This window comes from Borostomias antarcticus (assembly GCF_949987555.1).
Source record: "Borostomias antarcticus genome assembly, chromosome: 7".
Lineage (NCBI taxonomy): Eukaryota > Metazoa > Chordata > Actinopteri > Stomiiformes > Stomiidae > Borostomias > Borostomias antarcticus.
In genome coordinates this window covers 10,314,295-10,326,794 of record NC_140240.1, presented here as the reverse complement: position 1 = coordinate 10,326,794, position 12,500 = coordinate 10,314,295, and the positions used below count along the sequence as shown (strand labels likewise).

The following is a 12,500-nucleotide window of genomic DNA, read 5'->3' as shown; positions in this document are numbered from 1 at the left end:
AAATACCGTCGTTCGCTTATCTTTTCACCCGCCCTGCCGGGCAGACTAAAGCAAACGCTTCACTAATTGAAAAGTATTTCATTTTCAGATTAGAGTATTTAAACCCAGGAGCACTGCCGGTATCTCCATGGGACATGGCCTCTCTGAACCTCCCATGAATCCTGCCTCATAAACACAGCAAAAAAATCTGGCTCGCTAATATTAGATTACACCCAAATAGATCTCCAAAACCTGCTGAATACTGTCCATAGTTGTAATAAATGGAGAATGAAGATAAATAATGACAAAACGAAGGTTATGCATTTTAGGAAAAAAAAGGGAGCAACAGACTAAATTCACATTTCAATCTGGCCCCACCTGTTTGGCTTGTACGAAGAATTATGAATATTTAGGAATTACATTAGATCACCATCTGACATTTGAAGAAGGGACTAAAATCCTGTCAGATTCAGCAGGGAGGGCTTTAGGAGCGGTCCTTAACAGGGTCAAGTTATGTCAGGAGCTTGGGTACAAAACGTACACACAGCTTTACAACTCCTGTGTCTGTCCCGTCTCATTATGCTGCTTGAATCTGGGGATACAGTAAACATATCAAATGGGACGTGATACAGGAGAGAGCTATGCGTTGTTTTCTGGGGGTGCATAAACTGGCCCCAAAACTCGCAGTGAGTGGTGATATGGGATAGGAGCCTTCTGAAGTGCGGCATAAGGGTGACATGATGAGACTGTGGAATAGACTTATTAACATGTCTGAGAGCAGACTTGCCAAACATATTTTCAACTGGGATTTCTCAACGGGTCGTTCATGGGCCAAGGAGATTGCAAATGTATTTGATGAGGCAGGTCTTCAATATATATATAGAAATAAACCGGTGTGTAGCGTCAAACAAATCTAATTAATATTATTGGATAATTACAAACAAAAGTGGGCAGAAGAAATGTGGTGCAAGCCGAAGTTGAGAACCTATTGTTTGATAAAGTCTAGTTACCAACTAGAGCCCTATGTCACCCTCAACCGGTCTGTTTGTGCTCAGTTCAGATGTGGTATCCTGCCTTTGGCTCTGGAAACAGGGCGTTTCCACTCTATCCCAGAAGAGGACAGAAAGTGTTGATTGTGTAATCTGGATGAAGTTGAGAATGAAATTCTGCACTTTTTGTTTTACTGTCCCTTATACCATGTCTATAGATATAAGCTCTTTACTGTCCCTTATACCATGTCTATAGATATAAGATCTTTACTGTCCCTTATTCCATGTCTATAGATATAAGCTCTTTACTGTCCCTTATACCATGTCTATAGATATAAGATCTTTACTGTCCCTTATTCCATGTCTATAGATATAAGCTCTTTACTGTCCCTTATACCATGTCTATAGATATAAGATCTTTACTGTCCCTTATACCATGTCTATAGATATAAGATCTTTACTGTCCCTTATACCATGTCTATAGATATAAGATCTTTACTGTCCCTTATACCATGTCTATAGATATAAGCTCTTTACTGTCCCTTATACCATGTCTATAGATATAAGCTCTTTACTGTCCCTTATACCATGTCTACAGATATAAGATCTTTTCTAAAATCTCAGATGCTCATTTATTCTCTTTTTCTGATGAGGTAAACTTACGATACCTGTTCACAGAGCATGTTTTTCATCTATCAAAGTTTTTGTTAGACGCTTTTCAGCTTCGTAAAACTACCCTCTTTGTTGTGAGGAAGCGTAAATATTTATGTATTTATACGTGTTCGTAATTGTCTTTTCCATCCTTGTTTCTATTGTGTCGTAGTGTCTTGTAAGCCCATGGGGCTGGGCACAGGTGGTACATGACACTATTGAGAAAATAAAAACGAACTAAATTAGATCATTGCTCAAATTCAAAACTTCATCCCAAAGATCATCCCAAAGCTCATCCCAAGGATGCGTTTCTAATCCGGTGTTGTGTTGTCGCTATTATCCCATGTGGATTCTTTTTCCATTTTAACGACAGCTGACATTCGAGTCCCGGCGGGCGTCGGCGTGATAATGAGGGTTGCGCAATCAGACCGCGCTGCGGCTCGTCAGCGTTGTGTAAAACCCTCAAAGCGTAAACGCCAAAACCGCTGATTGGATTAGCCTCGCATCAGGCGGTGTCACAGGGAGGCCCAGGGGTGGAAGGGGGGGGGGGGGGAGGCAGTGGCGGAGGATAGCGAGGAGAGCCGGGGCGCGTGTGTGCGCCATCCGCCGGAGCCGCCGTTCGACGTGGCGTTCCAGATTTACATATTTCCTCAGTCTCGCCCCTCCCGCCCACACTGCCACGACACGAATCAATCCTGCGTCTTCCTGAACAAAACAAGGGGTAGATATAGCGCCGCTCTGGGAGTGGGGGGGGCGCCAGGGGAGTCGTTTAGATTTTTTGATTTGGCGCTCGCCGACGTTCCCCGTCTGAAGTTCCCCACCGGAAGATAACGAACGGGGCGAGGGAAAATGGCGGCCAGGCGCGTTCAGTTTCCACCGTGATTTGTTCCTCCCGTCGGCCGCGCCTCGCCAGCGGGGCTTGGCTTGTCAGGAGGCTATATATAACCTCCCTTGTTTGGTTTATCAAAGGCAGCCCGTGGCGTTCGTTTTTTTGTCTCGGCGAGCCCCCCCCCCCCTTCCCCTGTGTCTCCTCTGTGAATTAAACTGATGCAAATCAGCGCCGCGACCGCCGTCTCCTGGTTAAAGAACACGCCCCCCTCTCTCCCTCTCCGCCTCTCTCCCTCTCCCTCTCTCTCCCTCTCTCTCCCTCTCCCCCTCTCTCCCTCTCTCTCCCTCTCCCCCTCTCTCCCCCTCTCCCCCTCTCCCCCTCTCCCCCTCTCTCCCTCTCTCCCTCTCTCCCTCTCCCCCTCTCTCCCTCTCTCTCTCTCTCCCTCTCTCCCTCTCTCCCTCTCTCCGTCCTCCACAGTCACAACAGCAAGACCACCACCTGGCTGGACCCTCGCCTGGCGAAGAAGGCCAAGCCGCCGGAGAAGTGCGAGGACGGAGGTAAGACAGGAGGAGCCCACCCCCCCACCCCACCCACACACACACACACACGCGCTACTACATCCCCACAGTAACAAGCTGTAGCCCCTCCCTCCTCCTCCCACCCACCCACTCACTCACTCACCACACAGCGCCTGTGACTTCACACATACACGCGCGACTCATGAAATATACATGGTGCGCGCTCGCACGGCAGACCGCGGTACCGTGTAGCGTTGTCAGGAGACGATGGGGTGGTTAATACAGGCCCTAGGGGGGGGGGCTCTCGGTCACGTAACCAACCCCCCCCCCTCCCCCACAATCACCCTCCAGCTGGGTCTCCTCTGTGGTGTGGAGGCCAGCCATGGCAGCCTGGCTCCATCTGAGGGCCGAGAGCCACGGGCTCACAGGGGCTAAGTGCAGAGGCAGAGGTGGGGTACGCGGGTGGTGAGTGTGTGTGTGTGTGTGGAAGGGGGGGGGGCGGGAGGTAGGCAGTAGGCATCCCGCTGGCCCGGGTTCTAATGTAATGGGTTTTGAAGGCAGGGGTGGAAAGCAAGTTCCTCTGAGAAAACCACTCCGGAGCTCTGTCTGTTTCTCTCTCTTTCTCTCTCTCTCTCTCTCCCCCCCACCTCTCTCTCTCTCTCTCTTTCTCTCTCTCTCCCCCCCACCTCTCTCTCTCTCTCTCTCTCTCTCTCCCTCTACACTTCTGTCTCATACACTCATCAAGGCGTGTCATGCCACAGTTATTCCAGCCAGGCTGCCTGTTAACGCACACAGCAGAGAACCACCTTCACTAGGTCAGTGTGTGGGTTATTTTCACAGCCACTCTGGTGTGCTAAACATCCCTCGGAGAGAAGGGGGTTGAGGGGGTGTACCTGCTTCCTGCTTCCTGCTCCATACCATTCTGGCCTATGTTTGCCCACTGTAGTGCGGTAGTGTTGTAGGCATCTTTCCTCTTCTCCCCTCTCCTTTCCTTTCCTCTCCTCTCTTCTCCTTTCTCCTCTCTTCTCCTTTCCTCTCCTCTCTTCTCCTTTCTTCTCTCCTCTCCTCTCCTCTCCTTTCCTCTCCTCTCTTCTCCTTTCTTCTCTCCTCTCCTCTCCTCTCTCCTCCTCTCCTCCCGTGTGTAGACTGTTATCTGTGTGTGGGCGTGCTGTGCTGGATTTGCATGTGTGTTTTGAGTGAGAAGCTAAACGCTCACTTCCTGTCCGCAGAGCTGCCCTACGGCTGGGAGGAGATCGACGACCCTCAGTATGGCACCTACTACGTAGAGTAAGTTCTCTCTCTCTCACACACACACACACACACACAGACACACACACACACACACACACACACAGTTTCTCTCTCTCTCTCTCTCACACACACACACACACACACACAGCAACACACAGTTTCTCTCTCACACACACACAGCAACACACACATTTTTTCTCTCTCTCACACACACACACACGCACACACACACACACAACACAGTTTCTCTCTCTCTCACACTCTCTCTCACACACACACACACATGCACGCATGCACACGCATACACACACACACACACGCACACACAGCAACACACACAGTTTCTCTCTCTCACACACACACAAACACAGCAACAGTTTCTCTCTCTCTCTCACACACACACACACACAACACACACTCAGTTTCTCTCTCTCTCTCTCTCTCTCTCTCTCTCTCTCTCTCACACACACACACACACACAGCAACACACATAGTTTCTCTCACACACACACACACAGCATCACATACAATTTCTCTCTTACACACACACTTTGATCATTAGCCAATGACAAATACAGTATACAGCACCCGCACACACAACATCAATATACCCCAACAACACCACGCTGAGCTAATGCTGTTGTACAGTTGGTAGGCTATATTTCATGGTGACAGTAATCTCAGACCCAGAAGACAACATCTGTTCAGAGTACATGTGGTGCTATAGTGTGGGGTTTGGTCTGATCAGAGTTTATGTGGTGATATGGAGGTATGGTTGTTCAGGGTATATGTGATGCTATAGAGGTACTGTATGGTCTATTCAGAGTATATAGATCTGTTACATTTACATTACATTACAGTCATTTAGCAGACGCTTTTATCCAAAGCGACTAACAATAATTGCATTTAACGTAGGAAAAGCCAATGTACTACTACTTGCCAGAACTCATAAGTGCATCTTCTTTCTAAAACAAGTGACTAAGAGCATAATCTAGTGCTGAAGGCAAAGTGCAAGAATATCAATCTAAAATACAGTGCAATACAATACAATGAAATACAGTAAGTGCTTAGGCGGGAGGATTGTTGTAGTACTTCTTGAAGAGATGAGTTTTGAGCCTGCGATCAAAGATGGGCAGCGACTCTGCTGTCCTGACCTCAGTGGGCAGTTCGTTCCACCACTGCGGGGCCTGGACAGAGAAGAGCCGTGACCGTGTCGATCGACCGCAGGGGCCTCGGAGTGACGGGGCAACCAGTCGCCCCCGAGGTAGCAGAGCGTAGCGGTCGGGAGGGGGTGTAGGGCTTGACCATGGCCTGGAGGTAGGAGGGAGCTGTTCCTTTCATTGCCCTGTAGGTTAGCGCCAGAGTTTTAAACTGAATGCGAGCCCCTACAGGGAGCCAGTGTAGAGAACGGAAAAGGGAAGTTGTGTGGGAGAACTTGGGCTGGTTGAACACCAGGCGAGCAGCAGCTTTCTGGACAAGTTCCAGCGGTTTAATGGCTGACGCCGGGGCCCCAGCTGTTCAGAGTATGTGTGGTACTATGGTCTACTATATGGTACTATGGTCTACTATAAGGTACTATGGTCTACTATATGGTACTATGGTCTACTATATGATACTATGGTCTACTATATGGTACTATGGTGTACTATATGGTACTATGGTGTACTGTATGGTACTATGGTGTACTATATGGTACTATGGTGTACTGTATGGTACTATGGTGTACTATATGGTACTATGGTGTACTGTATGGTCCTATGTTGTACTGTATGGTCCTATGGTGTACTGTATGGTCCTATGGTGTACTGTATGGTCATATGGTGTACTGTATGGTCATATGGTGTACGGTATGGTCCTATGGTGTACTGTGTGGTGCTATGAAGAGGAGGGGGACATGGTCTTTTCAAACTAAACAGTATGTGGTACTATGGTGTACTGTATGGTCCTATGGTGTACTGTATGGTGCTATGGTGTACTGTAAGGTCCTATGGTGTACTGTGTGGTGTGCTGGTGGTGGGCGGGGGTGTCGCCCAGATGATTCGGACGCCTGATGGAGACTCTCACATCAGCTTGTTGGTGGGGGGCCGGTCTGTTACACTGACCGGGATGTGAACACGGTACCCATTATTGTGTGTGTCCCTGTGAGCGTGTGTGTGCAATACATCCATGGTGTGCATGCATGTGTGTGCGTCTGTCCGTCTGAATTCAGTGGAACACGGCCATTATAGCAGCAGTAGGCAGAGATGGAGGGGAAGGAGGGGGGAGGGGGGGAGGGGAGGGAGGGAGGGAGGGAGAGAGAGAGCGAGGGAGAGAGAGAGAGAGAGAGAGAGAGAGAGAGAGGGAGAGAGCGAGGGAGGAAGAGAGGGAGGGAGAGAGAGAGCGAGGGAGGGAGGGAGGGAGAGAGGGAGAGCGAGGGAGGGAGAGAGCAAGGGAGGGAGGGAGAGAGCGAGGGAGGGAGAGAGCGAGGGAGAGAGTGAGAGGGAGGGAGAGAGGGAGGGAGAGAGGGAGGGAGGGAGGGAGGGAGGGAGGGAGGGAGAGAGGGAGAGAGGGAGGGAGAGAGGGAGAGAGGGAGGGAGAGAGCGAGGGAGGGAGAGAGAGGGAGGGAGGGAGGGAGGGAGGGAAAGTTGGCAGCACATTGCGACTGAACTGGAGCGCTGCCGTTGTTTTACGCCTCGTAGCACGACGGGGTCCATCCCTGGTAGGGGCGTCATGTTTGGACACTGTTTGGACAAGGAGAGGCAATGACAGAGCTGGGGGCCCTCCTCTCCTCAGCAACACTGTTCCAGCTCAACATCAACACAGTCTCAACCGTTACTACGGCGTCTGGGGCTCGGCTGGAGGGAGGGACAGAGAGGGGGGGCGGGCAAGCAGGGGAGGAGAGGAGAGGAGGGGAGGGGAGGAGAGGGGAGGAGAGGGGAGGGGATGAGAGGGGAGGAGAGAGGGAGTCAGGGGAGAGGAGATGGAAGCAGGAGAGGAGGGGAGAGGAGAGGAGGGGAGAGAAGGGAAGGGGAGGGCAGGAGAGGAGATGGAAGCAGGAGAGGAGGGGGGGGGAGAGGAGAGAGGGAGTCAGGAGAGGAGGGAAGAGGAGAGGGAATCAGGGGAGGAGATGAGGGGAGGGCAGGAGAGAGGGAGTTCAGGAGAGAGGAGGGGACGGGGAGAGGAGAGCATATCTGGAGAGGAGGGGAGGAGAGAGGGTATCTGGGGGGGAGGGGAGGAGAGAGGGTATCTGGGGGGGAGGGGAGGGGAGGGGAGAGGGTATCTGGGGGGGAGGGGAGAGGGTATCTGGGGGGGAGGGGAGGAGAGAGGGTATCTGGGGGGAGGGGAGAGGGAGAGGAGTGGAGGGGAGGGGAGGGGAGAGGGAGAGGGAGAGGGAGAGGGAGGGGAGGGGAGGGGAGGGGAGGGGAGGGGAGGGGAGGGGAGGGGAGAGGGAGAGGAGTGGAGGGGAGGAGAGGAGAGAGGGAGAGGAGTGGAGGGGAGGGGAGAGGGAGAGGAGTGGAGGGGAGGAGAGAGGGTATCTGGGGGGGAGGGGAGAGGAGTGGAGGGGAGAGGGAGGGGAGTGGAGGGGAGGAGAGAGGGTATCTGGGGGGGGGGAGAGGGAGAGGAGTGGAGGGGAGGGGAGGGGGGTGGAGAGCAGGGGGAGAGGGAGGGCAGAGGAGAGCTCATCATCAGTCCTGTTATAACACTGCGCTAACAGCCGCAGCGTGCGTCTCTCACTCGCCAGCTGGGATGTGATGCATCGGAGACGTGTGTGTGTGTGTGTGTGTGTGTGTGTGTGTGTGTGTGTGTGTGTGTGTGTGTGTGTGTGCCATGTCTCCTGTCGCCTCATGGTGTGCTGCGAGACATGATGTAATCAGTGCACAGCTCATGCGGTCCACAGAATCTAATTGTACATGCACTGTGTGTGTGCGTGTGCCTGTGTGTGTGTATGTGTGTGTGTGTGTGTGTGTGTGTGTGTGTGTGTGTGTGTGTGTACTGTGTGTGTGCGCTTTGTGTGTGTGCGTGTGTGTGTGTGTGTGTACTGTGGATGTGCACTGTGTGTGTGCACTGTGTGTGTGTCCGTGTGCGTGTGTGTGCACTGTGCGTGTGTGCGTGTGTGTGTGAGTGTGTGTGTGTGTGTGTGTGTACTGTGTGTGGGGGGAGTGGGGGGTGTAGTATCTATCTAAGGTGTTTCATGCTTTGGCAAAGTATATGTTTTCAAATCAAATCAAACTGTATTTGTATAGCACACATATTTCATACCCAGAGGCAACACAATGCGCTTTACAGAGAGCAATGGGAGGGTGGGCATAGGTCCCACCCCTACATATTCCAGACAGAAGCAAAAAAAACAGTTTCACCCAGGGGCCAGAAAAATGAGCTGTAAAAATTCTTCCCTGACCTCCCTCAACGAGCTAATCAAGCAAGCTCCTGGAAAATGTTTGTGTATTGGCTCATTGGCACATTCTTTTGTATAGCACTATGGTTTAAAATTTTGAGAATATAATTTTTCTGCATCCTTATACCTCAATTTGGACATTTCCTTTTTTGATATCAGTGTGCGAGTCCCTTCTATTTTGTCTATTGGCTAAGAACATATACAGAGCAGTAAACATGAGCATTAGTCTTTCAGTGTGAGAGAGAGACGGTTGAACCATGTTTCTTAAGTGGTAAAAAGATGTCTGTAATATTCTTGATGTGGATTTCGAAATTAAGATCTGAGTCAGTGTGGCACCTAGGTTTTTAGCCTGGCATTTGTTGTTAATTGCCAGAGTTTTTATATGTGCAGATAGTTTCTCTCTTTCAGCTTTTTCACCAATGATCAGTACTTCTGTTTTGTCTTGGTTTAGCTGGAGGAAATTATGTGACATCCGTACATTTATATCCATAATACACTTAATAAGGCAGTCAATCGAGCTGTACTGGGTGTTACAGAACTATATAGTTGGGTATCATCTGCATAGCTATGGTAGCTAATGTTGTGCCTCCTGATGACACTGCCAAGGGGCAGCATGTACAGGCTGAAGAGTAGAGGTCCTAGGATGGATCCTTGAGGCACCTCACAGGTCATACAGTAGGAGTCTTTTCTGAGCTGTGGTCAACGAGGGCAATGAAGAAACCTCACGACCGGTTAGATAGGTCCTAAACCAATTTTTTTAGATTTTACCATTCATTCCTTGCATAATTTCTGTTTCAGTCACATCAACCAGAAGACCCAGTTTGAGAACCCAGTGCTGGAAGCCAAGAGGAGGCTGAACCAGGAGACTGCCACTGTCGCCCTGCAGGGGGCAGCACCTCTGACAGGTAAACACTAGTATTACTTAGTAAAAGCTAGCAATTCGATTGAACGGATAAACGGTATTTTTCACTGAGCAGTAACTGTCAGCTTAATTTTGCTTATTTAATGTTTTTGGTAAGTTGTAATTTGCCTAAGCAGAACCAGAGTTCTCGGGGCCAGGTGGAGACTAGCGCCGGGCTCAGACTGGACACAGTTTAGTTTCGGCGCCCTTGTTCACCAAACTGACCGTTCTGCGGAGCTCCGTGGCCGGCTCGCACCCTGGAGCACCAGAATCGGTGTCTGGCCGATCTGTTTTTTTTCCGCGAGCCGCGAGCAAACGCGTGTGATTAAAGTGCAGAGGAGCAGTCGTGCTTGGTTACCGGCGCAGAGGAATGCACTTCTGGTGTGATCAGCCGGGCTCCTGCTCACGTGAGTGTTGACGCTTCACAACGCTCTCGCATCCAGTCTGAACCTGAATAAGACAGTCGGACAGACAGACAGATGGACGAACGGACGGACAGACAGGCAGAAAGACAAGTAGTCTGTAGGAAGACTGGTAGACTGACAGACAGACACTGGTAGACAGACAGACAGGCAGACAGATAGACAGACAGGTAAGCAGACAGACAGGCAGACAGACAAGTAGTCTGTAGGAAGACTGGTAGACTGACAGACAGGCAGACAGACAGACAGGCAGGCAGACAGGCAGGCAGGCAGGCAGGCAGGCAGGCAGGCAGGCAGACAGACAGGCAGACAGGCATCTCATAACTAATTCCTAACCATCATAGTTGGTTGCCAGGCTGTTGCTATGATGAAACAAAACAATGGCAGTTGCACCATCTTCTAGAGTTTTCCAAGGCCGGATATTCAGGAGGTACAGAAGCCATCTGGGAATTGAAAGGTTCCTAGTTTGATTTAAGCTCCATGGTAGCATGTCAAGGTGTCCTTGGGCGAGACACGGAACGCTAAGTTGAATGTGTGTGTGAACGGGTGAAATAGAGGCCATGGTAAAGCGCTTTGGATAAAAGCGCTATATGAGAGCAGTCCATTTACCATTTTATATTTCCAGATCCCTTCTAGAGTTTTCCACAGATATTCCCAGAGGGTTTCACATGAGACTGTGCTGAGCCTGTCGTATGTACAGCCCACAAGGGAGAGGCACCAGGAATACCTCCTTTTCCTGCCCCTCTCTCTCTCTCTCTCTCTCTTTCTCGCTGTCTCTCTCTATCCCCTTCCCCCTTTTTCCCTCATGTTCTCCCTCCCTGTCTTTCTCTCCCACCCTCTCCTTCTCTCTCTACCCCATCTCTCTCTCCCTCTCAATTCAATTCAACAGGCTTTATTGGCATGGTAAACATGTTTACATTGCCAAAGCAAACATTACAAAAAGTCACAAAAATATTAAAATATAAATGTAAATACAAAATAGGTGAATTGAGTGAATAAGTAAGTGTAATATAAATGTATTTAAATGTTAACTTTTAAGTGTGTATGTACAGTGTGTGATCTGTGAGGTGTGCAGGGATACGGATACTGATTTTTGTCACTAGTCAAGTTTTCAAAATCTTTTGGGGTGTTTGTAATCTGGTACAGTTGGCAGGTACTGTAGTTAAAAAGTGAAGCTGAGTTTCCACCTCTTTTTGTGTGCAGTCTTCTCCAGGGAGCCGGGTCGCGGTCCTCCATTGACCTTATTCACACGGCGGCCATCTTGCTCTTACGTCACGCTCACGGTGGGAGAATGCGGAAGTATCCATAGACCATATAGTACAAGTTCGTTATAAAAATAACACTTCAAGATTCGAAATAGTCAGAAATAATAGTCAGAATACACTACTTGAATTACAAACTCATGATTACCGGACTCTGATTGTTTTTCATCGCGGTAGTTTTCACGTTATGAAATATATGGACGGGAATGAGCTGATGACTAATGCGCTCCTATGTATTTCATAACACGAAATCTACTGCGGTGAAAAACAATCAGTCGTGCTTGGTTACCGGCGCAGAGGAATGCACTTCTGGTGTGATCGCTCTCGCATCCAGTCTGAACCTGAGTCCAGTAATCATGAGTTTGTAATTCCAGTAGTGTATTCTGGATGTTATTTTTGACTATTTCGAATCTTGAAGTGTTATTTTTATAACAAACTTGTACTATATGGTCTATGGATACTTCCGCATTCTCCCACCCTGAGCGTGACGTAAGAGCAAAATGGCCACCGTGTGAATAAGGTCAATTTTTTAGTTTTCTTTTTGTTTTCTTATCATTTAATCGGGTGGGCTTCTGTTTGGTGGCTTTGCTTCTGTGTGTGGAGTACCAGAACCAGCTGGTTGAGGGGGCGTCTCTCTGCAGTCTCCCTGTAGGTGAGGGCTTTGTTATGGAGCGTGTCTGGGTCACTCTCCTTTAGGTGGTTGTACTTAAATGCTCTCTTTTGGATTTTGATAATTAATGGGTATCGTCCTGATTCTGCTCTGCATGCATTGTTTGTTTTTTTGTTGGATGTGAAGAATGGATTTGCAGTATTCTGCATGCAGTCTCAGTTTGGTGTTTGTCCCTCCTATCTCCCTCTTTCTCTCCTTCTCTCTCCTCTCTCTCTGTCTCTGTCTCCCTCTCTCTCCCCCTCTCTCTCTCCCTCTCACCTGCTCTCTCTCTATCCCTCTGTCTCTCCCTCTCTCCCTTCCTCCCTCTATCTCTCTCCCTCCCAACCTCTTTCCCTCCCTCCCTCTCTCTTCCTCTCTCTCTTTCTCTCTCTCTCTCTCTCTCTCCCTCTCTATGCCCCCCCCCCTCTGTCTATCTCCTATCTTCTCTCTCTATGTCTCTCTCCCTTTCTCTCTCTCCACACATAATGTCATTTTGTTGGTCACCATCACAGCAGGAGAGCGGATTCCACGTTGGGGCTCATCAACCAATCGGAATGTGATTATGTAAATGTGACAGTCTGGATGCGCGGGGTCGGACAGTAGGAATGCTCCCCCTGCTTGTGTTGGATTGTCCTCAGAGCTGGTTTTGGTCCGAAGCCACACATAATGGGAGA

General features: G+C 49.7%; 1 protein-coding gene across 1 annotated transcript in view; it reads left to right on the top strand.

Moving 5' to 3' along the window:
* magi3b (membrane associated guanylate kinase, WW and PDZ domain containing 3b) overlaps positions 1-12,500 on the top strand; it is a gene marked incomplete at both ends in the record, with an annotated part of 162,633 nt that overhangs the window by 131,499 nt on the left and 18,634 nt on the right. Inside the window, 3 exon segments of the mRNA XM_084441328.1 lie at positions 2,926-3,005; positions 4,196-4,253; positions 9,391-9,497. Coding sequence (XP_084297454.1) covers positions 2,926-3,005; positions 4,196-4,253; positions 9,391-9,497 — 245 coding nt within the window.